This window comes from Babylonia areolata, chromosome 7, assembly GCF_041734735.1.
Source record: "Babylonia areolata isolate BAREFJ2019XMU chromosome 7, ASM4173473v1, whole genome shotgun sequence".
In the NCBI taxonomy this organism is placed as follows: Eukaryota; Metazoa; Mollusca; class Gastropoda; order Neogastropoda; family Buccinidae; genus Babylonia; species Babylonia areolata.
In genome coordinates, this window is record NC_134882.1 from 16,378,283 (window position 1) to 16,402,167 (window position 23,885).

The 23,885-nt window shown below is 45.2% G+C and overlaps 1 protein-coding gene across 2 annotated transcripts in view; it reads right to left on the reverse strand.

Annotated features, from left to right (window-relative positions):
• The window catches only part of LOC143283748 (glutamate receptor ionotropic, kainate 3-like), a 50,831-nt gene that overhangs the window by 16,925 nt on the left and 10,021 nt on the right, over positions 1–23,885 (reverse strand). For both annotated transcript variants that reach the window (XM_076590055.1, XM_076590056.1), the window contains exons 3-12: positions 22,919–23,038; positions 21,061–21,300; positions 20,138–20,316; positions 18,355–18,618; positions 16,666–16,743; positions 13,241–13,369; positions 11,373–11,576; positions 9,622–9,756; positions 8,740–8,968; positions 2,093–2,280 (exon numbers count right to left, since the gene is read on the reverse strand). In XM_076590055.1, the coding sequence (XP_076446170.1) occupies positions 2,093–2,280; positions 8,740–8,968; positions 9,622–9,756; positions 11,373–11,576; positions 13,241–13,369; positions 16,666–16,743; positions 18,355–18,618; positions 20,138–20,316; positions 21,061–21,300; positions 22,919–23,038 (1,766 nt within the window). The remainder of the gene's footprint in view (positions 1–2,092; positions 2,281–8,739; positions 8,969–9,621; positions 9,757–11,372; positions 11,577–13,240; positions 13,370–16,665; positions 16,744–18,354; positions 18,619–20,137; positions 20,317–21,060; positions 21,301–22,918; positions 23,039–23,885) is intronic.

Below are 23,885 nucleotides of genomic sequence, written 5' to 3' on the forward strand. Positions count from 1 at the left end.
TCAGCTATTGCGCCTGTCACGTGGACAACTGAGACAGAGTGCTAACAAGGTAGACAAACTTTTCAGCAGTTAGTTTCTGACCTTGAAGTGTGATGGTGGGCTCAGTGTAAATTTAGGGTGCACCCAGGGGTGGGCATCACCTCAGTCCTGTCTTTCTGATATTTAACCTACAAATTGGGGTTTGATTTGTGGGCAGCAGGAGTGTCTACAAGCCTGTAGACCTGCATGCCACACGTCTGGTGGCCAAACCTGCTCCGAGGTCATCTAATACACACACACACACACACACACACACAAGTTTAAAGTTTCACATTTTAATTATCCTTTTACTCCTATTGGAGTATGGAGGCTTACTGCAAAATAATCTTTTCATGCCCAGAACAAACATTTCCAAATACACAACAATGTCACATTAAAGTTGAGAAAACACAAATGTCTTTAAACTCCAAAAGTATAGTTAGGCAAAATTCGTAAATCTAATCATCTTACTTAAGCTAAAATGACTTTTTTGCCTCCTTTGAGCATATTACAAAAATCAAAAACCGATTTTGGAGACAAATATTTTTTAAGAACATATCTATTTCATAACTGATCATAATTGGGACATTCCATTATAAAATGAAACTCATCCCCAATCACAGACATGTTACAAACCTTACAAAGCCGTAACTCTCGTGGTATGCTTTTTTGTCTCCCTGTTTCTATTTCCAGCTTATGATTACTACTTTGAAATCTGAAGAAGCTGATAACGTAATTATCAGGTATTTGACTTATATATTTTTCTCTACCAAATCCACTTTTGAAATTTCGATAAAACAAACATTTACTACTCGCCTCTAGAGCATGTCTCCATAGATTTTGAAAACTATCTCTCAAAGCAATGTTGACATTCTTGCAGAAAGATTCCCTCTCCAAGAAGAATTGAGTATCCCAAACACAGTCATACCCTGCTTCTATTAAAATTTGTCTGATACAACTCATCCATTTTGAAGAATAAATACCATTTCGATATAAGTCAAGTAATATCAAATATATTTTCCCAGAATATTTTTCTGTTTGATATTACTAAGCTGGTCCAAAATCGAACCAATCTCGTTTTCACTAACACACTAGTTGGATAAATAGCAGTTTCTCCATAAACAATTTGGGTCATAGTATTTCTGTTCAGTTTGAACAAGTGTTTCAAAAATTTCAATTCTAATTTTTCAAGTATATCTACATTTTCATAACCCCATATTTCTGCACCATACAACAAAATAGGAACAATCATAGACTGGTACATGTCCAGAATGATATGTAAAGGTAAACCTTGATTTCTGGCTGACTGAAGTAATGAAAACAAAGCTTTTTGGCCCTGTTCATAAATAATTTTTTTAGCTTTGTAAAAAGTTCCGTTTCTACTAAATTTGATACCAAGATATTTAAAAGAATCAATAACATCCAAACATGCATCACCAAACTTAAAAACAGGCTTTAGCTTGTTTGCAGAATTAAATATCATCACTTTAGTTTTCGTTACATTGACCACTAGTTTCCATTTTAAACAATATTTGTGAAAAACATTGAGGGACTGACTGTTGCAATCCTTCTTTCGTCTCCGAAAGTAAAATTGTGTCATCTGCATACAACAGTACAAATAATCGCATGTAATTATCTAACTCTGAAATGTTAACATTCAATAAAAGATCAACAGATGGACTCTTATGCTCAGTCAAATACGACTCTAAATCATTGGGATACAGAGAAAAAAGCAAAGGCGAGAGATTTTCTCCTTGTCGTACACCCTTACAAATGCTAAAGAAATCAGATTTTTCAGCTTTTAAAAACACACATGACTTAATTCTATCATACATATTCATTATGACACGCAAAATTTTACCATTCACGCCTTCATGAACAAGTTTTTGCCATAACCCACTTCTCCAAACTGAATCAAATGCTTTTTTAAAATCAACAAAAGCACAGTAAAGTTTCTTCTTTTTCATGGAGAAAATATCAATTAGTGATTTCAAAACAAACATTTGATCTAATGTAAAATGGGACTGTCTAAATCCTGCTTGGGCCCCTGAAACACACACACACACACACAAACCTTGAAGAATCCCACAACTCCGCTGCTTTTCACGGTGCCGTACTTGATGTGTGTCTGCTGGGCGAGGTCCATGACAGACCTGATGGGTGTGTTGATCTTCTTCACGGTCAGGAAGGCTGCCAGGTTGGCCGTGTAGCACGCGATCATGACCATCGCGAAGAACCACCACGTGGCACTCAGGATGCGGCCTGGGAGGGCAAGGGGTCAGCAGAATATGTAAGGTGTGTATGTATGTCTTCATTGGCTCAGCGATCTGCTTATGAGAATAAAGGTGGGTCGACTGCAAAGTGAGATCTGTATGATCAATGCTTTCTCCACTGCAAAGGGAATTCATTTACAGCTTAGTATTTTGTGAAGAACTACGACTCTCAAACTGTGAGGCAAATTGTACTGGCTCTTACTGCTGATAGAGCATGGATTGAACTTCAGCAAGACAAACTCCACTATAATTCTAGTGTCATACTGTCAGTAAATCAGTTACCCCATCTGCTGTTCTGATGGTCATAGTCGGGCATGATGGTAAATTAAATAAGGAACAGTTGCTTTTTTACATCAAGCCATCAACGAAATAAATAGAAAAAAATAAAGGAGAGAGAGAGAGAGAGAGAGAGAGAGAGAAGAAATCAACAGACGAAAAGCAACAGCAACAACAACTACAACAAAAATGCATGTATACACAAGAATAGTGTGATGATGTGTATATGTAAGTGCTGCACGATTCAAATTTTGAGCATAAAGACAAACCCATATAACTCTAGCAACATCTTTCCCCGACTCTATGATAGACAGCTTTCTTCCTCATGGAATACTCTAATAGGAAATTTTCTATCTAAAATTACGTTTAAATAACATACTTACCGTGACCCAACTAGTGCAGACTCCGGCAGGGGTCTGACATTCCTGTCCTGTGCAAACTATCCGCCCATGCGGAGCAGACGAAACTACGGCCGATAACCTCCCGGAAGTAGGTAACCTCCCCTTTGTCCCGCTGGTTATCGCCCTCTTTTGACGGCAATATGCCATCACCAGCGCAGCAAGCAGGAAGAACAGGAAGCGGGGAGGACGGGAGGGTCTTAAATTTGGGTCACGGTAAGTATGTTATTTAAACGTAATTTTAGATAGAAAATTTCCTTTTAATTACACATACTTAACCGTGACCCAACTAGTGCAGAATAGCGCGACAAGGTGGAGGGCTCGCCTGTTCTACTGTCTGTGAGCTGTGATGGTCTGTTGTGCAGCTACCACAGAAGCGATGGCTCTTGCGCCATCAACCCGCAGGCGTGCGACATCTCTCTGGTAGAAGTCGATTATCCCTAAGGCGATAGGTGTCCCTCAAGTAGAATTTGACGAAAGTAGAGTGTACTGTGTCGCCTAAGGACATTAGTGCGGGTAAAGAAGACAGAGGTCCACAGCTGTATTGTGGGGGAGGTCTGTGGACCACAGCTGAGCGGATGAGCGCGGATGAGCGTCAATGCAAGGAGGTGCGCATGTGGTTTGATCTGATGATTCCACAACGGATGTGGGCCGATAGTGGAAGTGGTTTTTGTGTTTGAAGGAAACTGTGGCACGAGACAGAGGTAGGTCACCGTGTTGGGCCTGCCTCAGGCATGACAGCCAGATCTGTGGAGCTCCTCCATGCGAGCTGACAGGCGATGGGCACTCCCCCCCCCTTTTTTGACGTAGTCAAAAAATGACAGCACTGGTATGTTGCCTATGCATAGGATGGCAGACATTTGGCAACAAAAGACTTGATGTCCCTGGTGTCTCTGGGACAGGGTTGTGTAATTGCCCAGGTAGGTACCATCACGAAGGGGCATACGGAAGGCTTGGTGGCTTCTCTGCCTGAGTGTGGCCTGTTGGAGTAACCTGCAGAAAGTTGTCGGCAGTCAATGGCTGGGTTGGATCAGGCTGTGGAAGTGCATTTCATGTGCCCACAGGTCACTGAGTCTCATTCAGTGGTGGAATTCCCAAATGGAAGAGGGTTTCCATGGGGAAAATTTTTGCTGAAGGTTCTTTAGTCAGAAAGGGGACCGGATCCATGACAGGCCTCTGGCTGTGTGTGCTGCGCACTGAGTCTGGGATGGAGCGGGGCGGGTCAGGGAGGTAAGTGGCTCAAGATGTGTTGAACTGGCTATTGACATCAAGGCACTGATCTGACATACGTTTTTAGTATGGCCAACTGCAAGGTGAGAGCTGTATTATCAGTGGTTTCTTAATTGCAAAGGGAAATCATTTGCAGCTTAGTCTTTCATGAATGACTATGTCTCTCAGACTAGAAGTCAAATTGCACTGGGACTTAGTGCTGTAGCCTTAGGCCTAAGTAGCCTTTGGGAACCTTCCCAATGATGAGTCCTAAGGCCCTCTTGATTGAGGGACCGGGGATGCAACTTGGGCAAAACACTCTCTACTATAGATTGTATAATCGAATTCCAGCCCGAATAGACTGGACAGCAGATGCCTCCTCTGCTGTTCTGATGGAGACTGTCGTACTCGACTGATTATCATATACTGTTCCTAGGAGGACACCAATCAGCATGGGTAAATCAGGAAACAGCTGCTGTGTGCTTCAGGGACGAAGGTGTTCACCATGCAGATTATGTTGCAATGTAAGGAAGCCGGAAAGAGTTGACGGGGTCTTGTGGTGCAACCGTGTGTCAGAAAGACATGGTGCTTGCTTCCGAAGTGACAACAAAGTCATCCTCTGACAGGCCCTTGACCGAAGGCTGGGGCTCCATGATGGGATAGCCTGCCTAGGCTAGAAACCTCTGGAAGTGTCTCATTGGAAAGACAGTGCTTGAGGAGGAATGGCCATCTGTAACCACAGCAGTGGTTGTGTGTAGAGGCCGAAAGGATCGGGCAGGGAAGACTAAGTGCAGAAAGTGCTTTCAAACGCCAATTGTTTGAGACGTTGATGCTGGATTTGTGTTCAAGCAAGGTGATGGGGTGAACTGATGTGCTTGAATGCGGCATCATCTGCCGTGCTGGTATGAGTGGGCAGAAAGGTACACCCCTGTGGCTAATGGACGGTTCGTTGTGCTTTGTGGGACGCATCCGTCCTCGTCAATATGCCTTTCTCCCAAATGTAGAGGAAAACAATTATGACCCAGGCCTTCTGCTACTAGAGAGGAGTAGAAGAGATGGGCTGAGGGTGATTGTCTCCTGCCCAGTGGGCAGTTTTTGGGTCCGCTAAAACTTGTAAGGCAAGAAAGACACCTCTTCATGGGAAGGCTGGCTAGGACGTAGGGCCTGTGTGGAGCTTTTGTCACAATCACAGTGGTGCAAACCAAGGGTTGTTGTAGGCAAGGAGAGAAAGAATGGATGCCTTACAAACTTGGAAGGAATGAAAGGCATGTGTGTCCAGAGTGGCACCTCTAAGTTGGACTGCCTCATCCTTCCTTGTGTATCTCCAGCCTTATGGGTGATCGTTGCAGGCAAATGAGTTGGGTTGCCTTGTCCGTCCTTGCACCAAGAGAGGCATTCTTAGCCCTGTGGGTGTGAAGGGGGTATGTGTGGATCCCTAAGGACCAGCCACTACTGAAATGTGAAGGAGCATACATTCAGGCGTGAATGAGGCTATTATTATTTTATTCTATTTTTGTGAGTGCAGTCGTCCTCCAAAAGCAAGGTAGGGATGAATTTATGAAAATGAATACATATATGTGCCAAGGGAATAAAAACTTCCATCAGCTCAAGTGATGATGTCAGAAGTATGCCAATGACAAGAGATCGTGACACAAGAAATAAGCGGCTGTATAAGCATACGTGTAGCGTGCACCTGATATACCCAAGTAAGTGGGTAAGTGTGCATAATCATCAATGGAAAGGAATCTGTCCATGCACCTACATATGAGATGTACATACGCATATGAATAAAGTGCCAGTACGTAGAGGCAGAGAGTTCTGGGCATTGTGAACAGAAGGCCGCAAATGCAAGTGTGCCTATATTGCTATGTAGGGAATCTCAATGAACAGATGTCAATGAATTGAGATAGAAATATAATTGTACATGTTAATATGAAAGTCGTCTGAACCTATCCCATAAGCACATACACATGTATATACCGATGGATAAGTACGCATCTATACGTGAAAGCAGAAATGCGTATGAATGTAGCAATATATCTCATATATATGTATATATGTGTGTGTGTATATATATATGTATATATATATATATATACATATATATAGATTTTTTAAATTTTTTTTTAATATGTATAGATTTTTCTATATATATTTCGTGATTGTTGCTTGTGATAATAAATCAAATGGATAGAAGGGGAAATATTGTGATGCATTTCCTGTAGCCAATAGCCTGAGAAACAGCAAGAAAAGTGCAGTTGCTATGCAAAGATGTGTAAAGTCCCTGACTGGGCATGAGGACCCAATGAGAAACTGAAAGAAAACATCGTTGGTGGACAGCACGGGGGGCAGGAGTGATGTGCTGTGTCGGCGAAACTAACCACAGCTTCGAGCGCCTAGGTTACAAATGTGGAGTTGCCTCCCTTGGCGCCGAAAATCATCGAAAAGGAATGTGTCTTTAGAGCACATATCCCCCTTGTGCGACGTGTCCTCGCTGAACAGGGAGGAGTGTCATGTTCTGTGTGAGAGTCCGTGGTTCGATGCCACCGTAACCGACACAGGTGAAAACGAGCGCAAGGGGAATAATTATAATGCCCCTTAGTGCCGTGGGCATCCCAACCCGAATCGGTTGCCATCGGACGCGAGACGGTCGGGGCCTGTGGCATGACGGCGCCGTAATCCAGTGTTATGGGCGTCGTGGGCGAGGGGGTGACAAGTCCGTCGGCTTGCCGTGGGATGTGCATCCCCCTGTTGCTGAACGGCGGTCCAATCTCGCGAATAGCTCCTGCGAGAGGACCGACGTTCAGTTGTCAGTTGTGTGTTGACGGATAAAGTGATAGACAAGATCGGCCCAAGCACTGCCGAGAGGCAGGATCGAGTTATTAATACATTTAAGAATTATCTTGATATTCATTGTGAAAACTTTAAATACAAAACTCATTTACATATTTTCTGATTTTTCAAGCACTGCGCACTCAATGTTGAAAAATGCAACAGACATACGTCTCTTTTTCTTCCCCACTTCGAGCGGGTAAAAGGCCTTGTCAGGCTTGCACGCCTTGATATTGATATATGATATGATATAAGAGGTACTCCAACGTGGAAGTGCCAATATTAGTCTGGGAAACAGCAGAGTTAGGCAATGGGGCAGAAGAATCCAACACTGCCGAAGTTCCAATGGGGCGTGCACGTACCTGCTCTGTGGGCGCAAGGCGCGGCACCGGAAGGCAGAGTGGTGCATAATTGCTGCAGCAAGTTTAGCGATGAGTTGCTGATTGTTTGGTTGAGTAGCTTGCTGAGACACCATTAGTGGATGGGAAACAGCAGCACTCGGCGGTGTGGCAGATGGGGTCATCACCGCATAGCTTGGTGGGACCGTGCACGCACCCGCACTGTAGGCGAGGAGCAGTGCCGGTGCAAGGGAAATAACTGCGGCAGTCACCGGCAAGGGTGCCGAAGCAGGGGTTGCCTCCCTTGGATCGGGTGATCTGGACAAGGGGGGGGTGCACGCGTATGGGCAAGCGTGTCCCCTAGTGGTCCACCTTCCTCCCTACACCAGGGGAGGGCATCCCTACACGCCTCGGTCGCTATTGGATCCGAGACGGTCGAGGCAAGCCACGTGGGGGGTCGCGTGATCCGATGTCACGGCCGCCACCACGGACGCATCGCACATAGGGCCCAGTCTAACGTGCGGATCCAAGACAAGCTGCCTTTTTTTTTTCTTTTTTTTTTCCCCAAGGGATTGTGGCCATTCCATTGGTGCAACTGTGGGTATGGTAAAGAGATAGAGGAGATCGACTCGTACACTGCCGACTGGCAGGGCCGAGAAAACGCGGATCGCGTCGAGTGAGTTCGCGGATCGATAAAAATGACATGAAAGGTAACACTGACCTGAGTGTGTGACCACAAACCTCTAGAAGTCACCAGAGGAGGTGGCGGAGGTCTGGAGTTGACCGGAGGGAGCGGAGGAAGTGGAGAAGGCGGCGGGTTGGCGTTGTTTAGAGGGCCAGGAGTAGAGGGCCCAGAGTGTCAGCGAATCGATTGCGATCGCGCATTAATTTTAGCACGATTCCCCAATCGAGCTACATAATTATGTGACCTGGTTGGAGACATAATTTGACCACAAACAAGAACGCCAGAGAATCGACAGACAGACAGAAAATACGAAAAAACTTAGCCGTATGAAGAGCACAGGTACAGGAGTCATGATGGCTGCCGGAAAAAGAGGGCGATAACCAGCGGGACAAAGGGGAGGTTACCTACTTCCGGGAGGTTATCGGCCGTAGTTTCGTCTGCTCCGCATGGGCGGATAGTTTGCACAGGACAGGAATGTCAGACCCCTGCCGGAGTCTGCACTAGTTGGGTCACGGTTAAGTATGTGTAATTAAACTCAATTTCAGGAAACATTAATACAACTAAAAGAAACTGAACTGTGTCAGTTTTATATTTTGCGTGAATGCTAGCATGGAAACATAACAGCACACACACACACACAATCACAGACACACACACACACATACTCACACACACACACACTGTTACCCCTACACGCCTACATGACTCACCGGCTGTAGTAATGGGTGCAGAATCCGTGTTGCCTGCCAGCACGGAACCAAACATGAACCAGAGTGCCTCTCGGGGGGTGTTAGGAGAGGGGTTGACGTTGGCATTGGCGTCGGGGGAGGAGAAGAAGAAGTGGGAGCAGATCTTCTCCAGCACGCACAACACGAGGGAGACGACGATGAAGGCGAGCAGAGTGCAGATCCACACGACGGGAGACACGGGGGTCATGAACTGTAACACAGCACAGCTCATTCTTCTTCTTCTTCTCATTGGTGTATTGTTCATTCGCTACAAGGTGATTAAGACACGCACATATTAATTTTTTTTCTCAGCGCATACATACAATCTCAAACAGTGGGCGTAGAGAATGGGTGAGGGATTGGACGTGACATGTGGTGGGTGGCGGGTGGTGCTAACGGTGGCGTGAAGGGCAGTGGGTAGAGGAGTCATCGGTCATACTACCAGAAAAAGAAAGAATTAATTGTAACAAGCTACCCACCAGAGTGGCAAATGACCTCAGCAGTTGATGTTATGAATTGCTTGGAATCGTACAGAAAGCCTTTGAATATCACTGCATCCCCTTGTTTGTTTGTTTCTTTCTTTCCTTTTGTTCCCAGCACATGTCATTGTGTGAGTGCGAGGCATATCGTGACAGAAGAGGAAACTGTTTCAGAATTGAGGATGATCCACACACACGTGCATACAGCCACTGAGTACACAGGCAAACTGGGAATAGCTGAATCAGTATCACAAATTTGGTGACAGACGAATGTGTAATAGGCGAATCTGGAGTACACCCACCAAGGTACATTTCCGGAAGCGAGGGATATGTGGGGGAAGCAGAGATGAGGGGGTGGGGTGGGGCGTGTGGAGGGTATACTGACCTCTAAGTAGGAGGTTTCCCTGTGGGGCACCCTCATGAGAACGCTGAGATGGCGGGTCATGAAGGGCTTGGTGAAATCCACCGCCTCCTCCCGGTCAGAGTTGATGCTCAGGGGGGCCACAGACATGGTGGCGTTCTGAAAGGCCAGGCACAAATCAGGGAACGTCAGTTCAGTCCGCTTTAAGTCAAGTCGATATTCAAGATCGTTCTGAAAAGCAGGTCACCATTCAAGTCACATCAGTTCAGTTCAATTTAATTAAAATCGATCTTTAAGATTGTTCTGAAAGGCAATGAACAGGTCAAGTCCATTTAGTTGAAATCAAGTCTATAATAAAGACAAGTCAGTTCAGTTCTGTTGAAATCAAGTCTGTAAGTTAAGACGAGTCAAATCATTTCAATTTAATTACAATCTATGATTAAGACCACAGTCATCCCCGTTGAGTTTAATCCAAGTTTAAAGTTTAGACAAGCCAAGCCAATTCAACTGAACTGAATCCAGGTCTATAGGCAAGTTAAGTCACATTAAGTCATTTCAGTTGAATTTAAGTCTATAGCAAAGAAAAGTGAAATCAGTTGAGCTGAAATCAAGCCTAACGTTTGGAAAAGTCAAGTCAGGCCAATCTACCTGAACTGAACACAAATCTATAGGTAAGACAAGTCATGTCAGTTCAGTTTAATTAAATGTGACAGTCAAGAGGTCAAGTCTTGTCAAGTTAAGTCATGTTTAAAAGTCTAGTCTATCAGATCAAGTCGAGTCAGGTTACTTCACTTGAAATCAAGACGATAGCTAAGACAAGTCAAGTCAGTTTAATTCAAGACCATAGTGAAAACAAGTCTAGTTAAGTCAAATCAGTTCATTTGAATTCAAGATGATAGTTAAAGTATGACAAGTCATGTCAGATCAGTTCAGTTTATATCACAGACAATGGTTAACATAAGTAACGCCAAGTCAAGTCAGGTTACCACAACCAGCCATAATCATCACAACCAGTTACAGTCTCCCCATCCAACCAGCCACAAACTTCCCCAACCAACCACTACCAACAAACTACCTCAACCAACTACAACTTGAGCCTACCCAACCAGCCACAACCTATCCGCCCAACCAGCTACATCCCACCTACCCAACCAGCCACAACCATTCCATCCAAGCAGCCAAAACATATCCACTAGACCAGCAACATCACACCTTCCAAACAAGCAACAATCTACCCGCCCAAGCAGCCACAACCTACCCACCCAACCAGATACATCACACCTTGCTAATCAGCCACAACCTACCCACCCAACCAGCTACATCACACCTTGCTAATCAGCCACAACCTACCCGCCCAACCAGCTACATCACACCTTGCTAATCAGCCACAACCTACCCGCCCAACCAGCTACATCACACCTTGCTAATCAGCCACAACCTACCCGCCCAACCAGCTACATCACACCTTGCTAATCAGCCACAACCATCCCACTCGAGCAGCTACGACCTACCCACTCAACCAGCCACAACCTACCCACCCAACCAGCTACATCACACCTTGCTAATCAGCCACAACCTACCCGCCCAACCAGCTACATCACACCTTGCTAATCAGCCACAACCATCCCACTCGAGCAGCTACGACCTACCCACCCAACCAGCCACAACCTACCCACCCAACCAGCCACAACCTACCTGCCCAACCAGCCACAACCTACCTACCTAACCAGCCCAGCCATAACCTATCCACCAAACTATTACACCCTGCAACCCACCCCAGCCAGCAGTTCCCCAATCATGCCGTTCCACTGGCCATCACTCTGCTTGGAGCCGAAGTTTCCGTCATGCACCAGGTAGATCTCGTAATCAAACTTCAGCATCTCAGCCACCTCCTTAATGAGGTCCACAGCGAACCCCTCAAAGCGGTCGTTGCCCTTGCGGGAGGAGAAGTCTTTCTTTTTCATCATGAACGGTGGATCCTGAAGAGAAAGTGAGGGAGTGACAGGAGAATAAAAAGGGTGAAGGGTGGTGATGATGGTGAAGATTGTGGTGAACATGATAATGAAAACGGCATTGTAATTTTGTATCATCATCATCATCATCATCTGTTGCAGCAGTAGCAGCAGCAGCAAAAAAATCATAATGCTGCTGCTGGATGATGATGAACATGTTGATTATAATGATGTCAATGACAAAAACAACAATAAGATATAGTAATTTAGCAACGACTACATCAACAAACAATAGCAATAATGATGTCAACATCATGATGACTATAGCGATTATCACAATGACAACAGTAATGAACAAAAATAAATAAGTGAATACAAAAGTAAGCAAATAAGTAAATAAATAAATAAATAAATAAAAACGACCAATAATAAATAAGTGAATAAATGAATAAATAAATTAATAAATAGATACATAAATAAAATCAACAACACCACCAAAACAACAACAAAAGTAATGTGATGGTGGCAATGATGATGACGATGACATCGAAAACCACCATCACCATCACTACCACCACCACTAATAAAAAACAAAAACAGCAACGGCAGAAACAATAATACTAACAAAACCAACAGTGCACTTGGAGTGACGTCAACAAAATATCAACAGTAACCAACAAGCTGAGGGGGGCATTCTATCATTTTTTTTTTGATGAATATAATATGTAACCTTGGATTAACCCCTAGGCTGCCTGCATGACGAGATAACTCGTCATGGCAAGCATGTATGCTTCGCTGCCTGCATGACGAGATAACTCGTCATCGAAATATTCTGACTTTTCCCTGGTTTGCATTCACTTCCTTGGCAAAAATAGTGGTAGCTTTAGCCTGGGGAATCTCTCTAGATTCTATTCATAGCTAGAAACCCCATCTACGTCATGAAGCAGTCCTTTATTTGAACGTTTTGGTTGGGTCACTGTCCAAGTGTTTGCCTGACTTCTCTCCTCGCTCGCTCAACAAAATGTCGGACTGACGCCGTGCTCAAGACATGCGATCGTGACGAACTAAATCAACCATGATTTCTTTCTTTAGCTGATGCTCAGAAAGAATTGAAGCGTAAATTCGAAGGAGGAGATAGAGATGAACATTTATAGGACGATCTGATAGAAAATAAAGGGAGCAATCAAGAGAGTGGCCAAGATGCGACTGTCAGTGAGTGATGTCAGCTGTACAGATGTTAGCAGACGACAGATGACCGAATTAGCAGCAGATATCCATTTGTCCAGAAAATATGATGTTTTTGTGCAAATTACCTGACTAATGTTTGTAATGAACAAGTTGAAAATGTAACAAAAAACAAAACACTGATTTCAAAACAACAGCATGTCACTAAAAATATATAAAATGGGAAAATAGCATGTGTTTTGTATTCTTTATTCATTTACCTTTCAGAAAATATATACTTTTATGGGTCTTTCTCCAATAACAAAGAGCACAGAATTTTTTGAAAATTTATACCCGTTTTTTGTGAAAAAACCCTGGCAAATAGATTTCACTTAAATCTTATTTTCCTGGCAGCGAAAGGGTTAACTGTGTGTGTTGTATTGTATTGCCCGTTACGCCCACCCCCACACCCACACCACACACAGACACACACACTGCATCCCCGCCCCCTCCCACCCCGCACCCACCTCAATCATGACCACATGGGCGGTGCAGTCCCTGAGGGGGAAGGAGGTGGTCCGGCTAAGACGGCTCATCCCTTCTCTCATCTGCAGGCGGGAATCGGACAGCCCTTCATGGTAGTGCCACTCCCCAATCTGCACACATGCACAGTGCTCTCCGCTTTTTTTTTTTTTCTCCGTTTTTTTAACCACCAACATTTTTCTTGAGATTCTGACATTATGACAGACATGCATTAATAATGATAAATAGAATATACCAAAGAGAGACAGACAAACAGACAGACAGAGAGAGAGAGAGAGAGAGAGAGAGAGAGAGAGAACAGAATAGCAACTGGGTAACAGAGAAAAAAACAAGACACTAAAAAGCGCTAACACCCACTCTGGAAAGAGGGTTACATGGGGTGGGGTGGGGGTGGGGGGATGAAGTGGGGATACTGAGAGAGTGATACTGATGGGGGAAGATCAGGGGCACAGTCACGGGCTTGGTTCTGGGTAGTGGTAGGGGTAGAGCAATGTCCTGGGGAGAGGGTTACTGGGGAGTTGGTGGGGGGGTGGGTTGAGTTTCAGATAGAGGTGGGGGTAGGGCAATGTCCTGGGGAGAGGGTTACTGGGGAGTTGGGGGGTGGGGGGATTGAGTTTCAGTTAGAGGTGGGGGTAGGGCAATGTCCTGGAAAGAAGGTTTACTAGGGGACGGGATAGAGTGGTGTCTTGGACAGTTTTGGGGAGGGGTGGGGGTAGAATAATATCCTGGGGAGAGTGTTACTGAGGAAAGGGACAGAGTGTGGTGTCTTTGAGAGAGTGTTTCAGGGAGAGGTGGGGGATAGAGCAATGATCTGGGGACAGTGTTACTGGGGTGGGGGTGGTAGAGTGTTTCGCTGAGAGGTGGGGATGAAGCAATGCCCTGGGGTGTAGTGTCTCAGAGAGAGTGTTTCTGGGTGAGGTGGGGGTAGAGCAATGTCTGGGGAGAGTGTTACTGGAGGAGGGGGGTAGAAAAAATGTCCTGGGGAGAGGATTACTTGAGGGAGGGATGTGGAGTAGTGTCTCAAAGTGTTTCCGGGAGAGGGGGTGGGGGTAGAGTAAGTGTCCTGGGGAATTCCAGGCCAGTGCTCAGATATGCAGAGCAATGTCCTGGGTGGTATGGTTGCTGGGGAGGGGACAGAGTCTTGGTGTGGTCCGTGGAGTAGAGGGGGGACAGCAGTGTGTGGGGAGAGTGTCACTGTGGGGAAAGATGGGGGGGTTAAGGAGGGGGGCAGGGGGGGGGTAGAATAGTGTCTTTGAGAGGGGGTACAGTAATGCCCTGGGAAGAGGATTACTATGGGAGAGGACAGAGCAGAGTGTTTCCTGGTGAGTTTTGGGGTACAGCAACATCCTGGGGAGAGGATAACAGGGGGTGGAGGGGATACCGTTGTGTCTGGAGTGTCCCATGGAGATGTGGGGGGTAAAGCAATATCTGGTTACAGTGTTACTGGGGTAGGGGATAGAGTGGTGTCTCAGAGAGAGTGTTTTGGGCGGAGGTTCTTGAGGTGAAACACCCAAGATTTCTTACCTGATTCACTGATAGCACGTGACATTAAATAGGCCTTGTGAGGGAGTCGCTCTGGTGACACAGTGATCAAGCGAAGCCAGTTCTTAACAAATCTCACTGCTGAGGTCATATACAAAGGGTATCTACCCAAATCTCCACAGATCATCTTGTTAGGAGTTTGCTGGCCAACACTTAACAACCTCTTACATGAAAATTAGTGTACTTTTTCCAGACAACTATAGTGTTGAAATGGGGTGGGGTGATAGAGTGTCTTGGAGTGTTTCGGTGAGAGGTGGGGGTGGGGGTGGGACGAGAGTAGAGTAAATGTCCTGTGAAATTTCAGGCCAATGCTCAGAAGTATGTATGCTCTCTGGAAAAAAAAAAAAAAAAAAAAGGAATCGCACCAGCACAGCAGGTGTTTCTATCTGCATGTTGTATTACTATTTACAAATTTGTGTCTCAACAAATTTATTTATGTGAAATTAGGGCTGCTCTTCCATGTAACAGCACATTGCCAAAGCGAAGCACCCCCTATATTTTTTCTTCCTTTTTCTATCTGCAAATGTTATTTATTTATAATCGAAGTGGGTTTTTCTACCATAGACGACCCTTTTGTTACAGTGGGTTATTTTAAGCGCACTAAGCCAATGATTCACATTAGACCAGGTTCACTGGAATGAACATACCATCCAGACTTGTGGAGGGGGAGTAAAATTATGGCCTGTATATATATATATATATATATATATATATATATATATATATATATATATATATATATATATACCGTAAAGTTCAGTCTATTGAGCGCACTGGTATATAAGCTGCACCCACTAAAATTAGGAAAAAATTGAACTTTATACATACATAAGCCGCACCGGCTTATAAGCCGCACTTATTTCCGGTACCGGAACACATACTGATACTACAGAAAAGCTGTTGGTTATGAAATAAACACAAGCAGGAAACAACACAAAGAAAAGCAAGCGAAAATACTGCAAGTGCCACAAAAAATAATAAATAAACACAACGAAAATAAGATCCACAATTTAGGGATAGTCACATTTATTCAACGTCATCCTGCTCACTGAATCCACTAAAATCTTCGTCTTCAGTGTCCGAGTTGAAGAGAACCAGCACAGCTTCCTCCGCCATCTTGTCACTGACTTCAGCCTCGCTTTCACTTCATGAACATGAAGGTGGAGGTCGCTGCTGGTTCGTCGCTTGCACTGTCGTCTGCTAGGTTGATCGCCTTCGATTTGATTTATAAAACGTGAACAGTTAGCACACTATCCTGAAGCTCATCCAAAAATTCATGGACAGAAATCATGATTTTGGTGAGTTGAAGGGCAGCTAAGAATAGGCGAGAACATGACACTTCCGGGATCGTTAAAATCCGCAAATAAGCTGCATCATTGTATAAGCCGCAGAGGTTGAAGCTGGGGTAAAAAGTCGTGGCTTATAGACCGAACTTTACGGTACATCTCTCTCTCTCTCTCTATATATATATATCTATATCTATCTATCTATCTATATATATATATATGTAAGTATGTATGTATATGTATGTATGTATGTAGTGACAGTCAGTCTTGTTCGACTATGACCATCAGAACACGAGAGGAGGTAACTGCTGTCCCGACCATCTGGGCTAGAATTTGATTATAGTGGAGAGTGTCTTGCCCAAGTTACATCCCCACTCTCTCTCTAAACATATATATATATATATATAGAGAGAGAGAGAGAGAGAGAGAGAGAGATGGGAACCGAACCCGTGGACATTCGTTTCCCAGTCACGCACATAACCACTGGGCTACGGACGCGGGGCAGTGTGTGTGTGAGGGGTCTGTGAGTATGTGTGTTGTGTGTGTGTGCATGTGCACACGTGCGTGTATGATGTACATACCTTTTCAATCTGGTTATCATCATTCGGGCCCATCAGATGGAGTGTGAATTTCTTGCGGTGCCCTTCACCGTCAAACGCCTGAAACAGACACGAACACACATGCAAACACGCAAGCACGCGCGCAGACACACATACACACACCACGCAATTACATAAACAAAAATACATATCTATATCTATCTATCTATCAAGGTATCTATCTGTATAAGGCCTTTGGCTGATTATCAACTGGAGGTTTGATGTAGTAAAACCACTGACATTCACTGTGAGACTTTCGACAGTGTACATATAGTTCAGTTCAGTTTCAATGAGGGGTCTGAGTATGCGGACATAGCCATACACGCTACACCACATCTGCTAGAAATAAGGTGCAGATGACTGACCGACACATAACCCTCTATCATTATCTCTGTGAGGCGATCAATAGCGGATGGCCTGAAACCTGGTTGTTTTTTTTTTTAGGTACTCTTTAGCTTTTTCTGGGATTGAAGATTTTCCCAGATGTAGACCACTCAGTTTTGCTGCACTACCAGCAAGCCTGTTGGTTTGCTCACTTCGCTTAAAGCCTGCATGCAAAAGACAATCCATGTGAGCTTTAGCATCTGATAGTTGTGCCTTGCCTCATGTCACTCTGGGCTCTTCATTCCATATTCGTGTTTTGTAGGAGGTTCATTGAGTCAGGCATGTTGATTTCCAGGCATACAAACAGATGGCCTGTTGGACAGCATGTGCCACATCTTCAACTTCCATTGTCAGGCTGGATGTTGTCATCCTCATCGATGGTTTTTTTTTCCATTTTGTTTTGCAGTGATGTGGACATAAACAAAGCCAAGCAATCTGTGACAGATGTTGATATAAACAAAGTCAATTACTCTACTACAGAGAATGTTATTTTCTATGTAAAATTAATGGCCAAAGGCCCCATTGTCTTTAACAGCTATCTTGGCAGTGACTTCATATCCACTGTGTCCATGTCTCAGAGTAGGATGGTGGGGCCCAGTCCTCTCCTTCCACCCTTTTAACTTTCAACAACAAAGTCAGATACCCATTCACCTGGGTGGAGTGAGGAAAACCAGGGCAAAATGCCTTTGTGAAGAGCACAATGCCATGCTAAAACAGGGCCTTGAATCCTGATCAATTGTGAACACTGGACCAGACGTCAAACACCTAACCAATTTCGCCCAAATGATGCTTTTGCAGACAATGTAAATGAAAACAATGGCAAACAATCCACAACAGACAATGGTGTTACAGTGTGCAGTGTGTCTGCAGGTGAAGAGTCACCCCCACATCCACCCTGTCCCTGACCCCTTCTCTTCCCTCCCCTCTTCTCGCCCTTCCTCTCCACTCTTCCTCCCCCCACCCCACCTCTCCCTGGCAGTTCACTCCCCTTTGATGTCAGGTCGACTGCGTGCTCCCCTTCCCTCCACCCTCCCCTGTGTGTGGTCAGTGGACGTGTCACAGGCTGTGTGCCCAGCTGTTTGGGGTGATGAGGTATCCAGGATGGCTGTGCAGAGTTAGATAAAGGACCCCTCATACAATCCAGCATTTGGAAATTACATTATCTGAAGATACAAAATATAAGAACATAGCGCAACTGTATATATGATATAAATGCTTTCAGATCCCTTCCCCTTTTACAATGTACATGAATAGAATGCCAAAACACTGCACCACAGACTCCCCCACCTGGCGAATCACACTGTCAATGTTCTGTCCACCGCTGATCTTACGGTGGGCTGACGTCAACAAGGCCGCGGCTTCCGTGACGTAAAAATCATCGAGGTGGCTGAGGCCGAGTCGGGGAGTGGTGAGGCGTGTGTGGTGGAGGTGGGAGAGGACAGTGAAGTTGATGGCGATGTTGAAGGACAACAGCAGGTCTGTAGCCTCCAGAACTGGGTCGTAGAAGATCCATTGGTAAGGTGGGGTGGACAGCATGACCAGCTGGCGTGCCTGTACGGGAACACATACACCAACCTACATGTATACGGTAATGCATGCACACATGCACTCCTACACGTACGCACATATACACAAACACGTAATTTGTTTTGTCAAATAACACTTTAAGTGGAGAGACATTAAATTCAAGACTACTACTTCTACTGCTTGTTATTTTTCTACTACTGTTAGTATCATTATGACTACTGCACACACACACACACACACACACATGCACTCACACACATACAAACCGATACACAGACAACTACTATTACTACTACTACACATCACTGACGCTGTTGCATCAGCTATTGCTGCAACAACAACTATGGCTCTTGATGGACTGATGGAAAAAAAACACATAACTCCACACCCACCACAATCATCACACAACCCCAACAACACCCTATCTTCACCACAACCCCAACAACACCCAATCTTCACCACAACCCCAACAACACCCAATCTTTACCACCACAACCCCAACATCATCACAACCCCAACACCACCCAATTATCACCACAACCCCAACAACACCCAATCTTCATCACCACAACCCCAACAACACCCAATTATCACCACAACCCCAACAACACCCAATCGTCACCACAACCCCAATAACACCCAATCATCACCACAACCCCAACAACACCCAATTATCACCACAACCCCAACAACACCCAATCTTCACCACCACAACCCCAACAACACCCTATCTTCACCACCAGAACCCCAGCAACACCCAATCTTCACCACAACCCCAACAACACCCAATCTTCACCACCACAACCCCAACAACACCCAATCTTCACCACAACTCCAATAACACCCAATCTTCACCACCACAACCCCAACAACACCCAATCTTCATCACCACAACCCCAACAACACCCAATCTCCACCACAATCCCAACAACACCCAATCTTCACCACCACAACCCCAACAACACCCAATCTTCACCACAACTCCAACAACACCCTATCTTCACCACCACAACCCCAACAACACCCAATCTTCACCACCACAACCCCAACAACACCCAATCTTCACCACAATCCCAACAACACCCAATCTTCACCACCACAACCCCAACAACACCCAATCTTCACCACAATCCCAACAACACCCAATCTTCACCACAACCCCAACAACACCCAATCTTCATCACCACAACCCCAACAACACCCAATCTTCACCACAACACCAACAACACCCAATCTTCACCATCAAAACAAGAAAAACAGAGACCCCCACAACCCACCAACATACCTCCACGCCCCAGCACAAACACTGAGAAAGAAAACCAGCTCACAGTGAGCCACCACATCCACATCCCACCACCGCTCCAGCACCCACAACACAGACTGCAGGCAGATGACGTGACGTCAGCTGCTACAGGATCCTGTGGGTGTTGTGCCCAATGCACAGGACAAGTCACAAACACACCCACCCACCCACACACCAACCCACCCACCCATGCAGCTACTCATCCTCAACCACCACAGCCACCACAAAACTGCGTCATACCTGCTCGAGGATCTTGCGAGTGTTGTCCCTGTTGCAAAGGATGACAGAGGTCTCCGCCTGGACCTTTCTCATCTCCACCAGACACCTCTTCACTTGCCCGTCCTGCGCCAGGCGGGGCAGCCTCCACCCCAGCACCGTCATCGTGTGGTTCGTCATCAGCTTCTCCAGCAAAGTCATGCCTGGGTATGATACCATACAATGTGATGAACTGTGCAATACGATGCAATGCAATACAACAGAATGCCATGCAATACAATACAATGCACTGCAATACAACACAATACGATCCAATTCAATACAAAACGATACCATCCGACTTGGTATGTTATAGTACGATACGATGCGATACAATATGATACAATGCAATTAAATGCAATATAATGCAATACGATGCAATGTGGTGCATTGCAGTGTAATGTGTCTTTATTCATCTGACTGGAAATTAATTGCATATAGTATAAGCGTACACATAGTGCCTTTAGACATCATTGTCCATTCTCTCAGGATGAAATGGATAGGAAAGGTGAAGGAAGAGGACAAGGAAACCAAGAAAAAATGAAACAAAAGAAGACAAATCAATAACAACAATAATTGTGTTGTAGCTTGAATGTTAGATTAAGTCACGCTGGAAGCTAGATCAACGTCTTTACGAAGAAGACGAACTGAAGGTTGTTTACCGCTGGTACGAGGTCTCTCATTTCAGTTCCTACCCGAATGTCCTGAAAATCACAGTTACGTCCCTTTTCATGAACCACTGACTGCTGTCGCATTCCGCTAAGGTGATATCGTCACAACACCAACACCAGCAATAATAATAATAATGATAATGATAATAATAATGATGATGATGATAATAATTACGAGTAAGAATAATAATAATGAAATAAAGAAGAAGAAGACCAAGCGCTCCCCCCGTGCCCCACCTCTGTCATCATCATAGAAGATGCTGATCTTGCTCCACGAGTAGAAGTGGGCCACATCGTAAGCGGCCATGCCGATGTCCGCCATGTTGGGAGACAACTCCAGCGTGTAGTCACGTGCCTCTGATGTCACGTCCGTGACGGACAGGTAAGGGAGGCGCTGTGATTCCGCCACCAGTCCCGCCTCTCTCTCGTAAGGCCCCACCAGACCCCGAAGGTTCTGTGACTCCAGGAACGAGTATACTGTGGGAAAAAGACAGAGCAATCGTGACTGCATGTACTGAAGATTTATCAAAATGAAAGGGAGAAAAAAGGAAGAGTCAGAAAGGAAGAGAGAGAGAGAGACAGTGTAAGAGAGGGGATCAGAGGGGATGAGACACAGAGAGAGAGAGAGAGAGACAGTGTAAGACAGGGGATCAGAGGGGATGAGACACACACACACAAACACACACACAGAGAAAAAGAGAGAGAGAGAGTCTCAAAGTCAAAGAGTGAGAGAGAAGGGGGTGGGGCCAGAGAGAAAGAGAGGGGGAGAAAGAGATAGATAGATAGATGGAGAGATAGCGAGATAGTGAGACAGAGAGAGAGAGAGAGACAGAGACTTCACGAGATAGTGAGAGAGTGAGAGACAGAGACAGAGACATGGACAGAGAGAGTAAATGAGGGCTAACCAGGACCAGAAGGTTCTCCAAGTCAAGAAACATGCCCACTGACAGAGACAGAGACATTTACTACTACTACTACTGCCACTAATACTACTACCACGTCCTCCAATAATAACATTAACTGCAACAATATCAACGATGATAATGATGATGCTGATAATAATAATGATAACAATAACAACAACAACAATAATAATTATAATGATAAAGTGGACGGATGAACAATGCAAGGAGGAGAGTGAGGTTAAGAGGGACAGAGAGGGACAGATAGAAAGAAAGAAAGAGAAGTATCTACATATCTTTCAACAAGAGAGAGTGATTAGAGTGGGAGAAAGATTAAGAAAGAAAGAAAGATACAGGCAGGTAGGAACATTCAACATGCTTTCATGAAATCTAGTCAAAATGTATTTGTTTTGTTTTTGTTTTCTTTTTCAAGTTCACTACCCACAGCCATCATCCAAAGACTACCTCCTCCCCTTCTCTCATCCCCGTGTCCCCTCACCCTCTTCCCCGCGGACCCCCTGCTCACCCCCTCCCCTGAATCCCCAGTCAAAAAAATGTACGATGAGAAAATAAAATAAAATAAATGTCAATGGACCTTTACATCAAGGCAAAACGTGTGTCAAAAATCGTTAACATCATCATCAAAACAGTGCGAACTGTCGCACTACGCATACACGTATCAATGATTTTGAAGTATACAAACAACGGTGAGTTTCCGCCTGTATTTGGAGATTTTTATACCCCCCCCTCCCCCTCCCCCCCCCCAAAAAAAGAGAAAAGGGTGACGAGGACAGGGAATTTTTTTTATTTTTTAACTTCGATAAATCTGTATCATGATCATGAAACAACAAAATGCATATCAGTGTGAACTGCTTAAGATGGAACTGCTCCATCTCCAGCACACAAGTTTTGGTTCGAAAAATACTCATTTCTGAAAGTGAGTGAAAAAAACAACATCTGGATAGTTATGTGCTGCAATACAATACACAGTTAATCCTAGTTTACATTTTAGATTCATCTGAAAAATGAAAGAATGCTCCCCAGCCAACCTCCCCCTCCTCCCCACCAGTCCCACAGGCAACAACCTGATTGAGTCTCTCACCTCCCTCCACGCCCCTATCCCCGCCCCCCTCCAACTCCCCACTTAGTCTCCCCACCCCACCCATCCACCATATTTCAAGTGCACCACTCACTCTGCTCCATACGCTCGTAGGGAGAGTTGGCCACCTCCGTGGGAACGGTGATGACGGTGAAGGAGTCTGACAGTGCCGCCTCCATCACTTCCTTGGTGACGTTTCCCCAGGGTATGAGGCCTGCAATCACACAATGCCACATGTGTTTTATTATTTTCATATTTTACACAAGAAATGTGCCTGTACCTGTAACCCCGCCAGGTTTTCTGAAACAGAGAAGACATGTCTTGCCTTGTCTTGTCTTGTCTCACCTTGGCTTGGCTGGTCTTGTGACACCCCATTGTCACATCTCTTCATGAACCTAATCCTGTGTTGGTGAGAGAGGAGGAGAGAGGTGGAGTGTGTTAGGGAGAGTAGAGTGTGTGTGTGTGTGTGTGTGTGTGTGTGTGTGTGTGTGTGTGTGTGTGTGTGTGATGTGTGTGGGGGGGAGGCTAGGATATGACCTGCAGTCACGTCCCATCATTACCCGATCATCAACCTACTACCCGTGTTGGAGAGAGGAGAGGAGATGGGGTGTGTGAGGGAGAGGGGGTAGGCTAGGTTATGAGTGTAGGAGAGAGAGAGAGGGGGGGGGGGGAGGTTGGCAAGACAGAAAGAGGGGATGGGGAGGAAGAGAGACAGGGAGGAGGAATAGAGGAGATGTAGAGAAACAAGACAAGACAAATGGTTTATCGTACATCGGCCTCAGGCCATAATACAAACACATGGGAAGTTGGAGGGATGGGGGTTGGGGCGGGAGGTGGCGCTGTGTGGCAGGGTCTGGTGCAGTCGGGGGTCGGGGGGTGGGTTTGGAGAGAGGTAGAGAGAGAGAGGGGGAAGGAGGGAGAAAGAATGGAAAGAGACAGAAAGAGGGAAGAGAGAGAGAAGAAAAAAAAAGCTAAGCTAGATTGGGGTCGAAGAAAGAGAGAGAGAGAGAGAGAGGCCAAATCTCATGAAATCTGTTTGTGCTGTTATCTATTATCTTTTA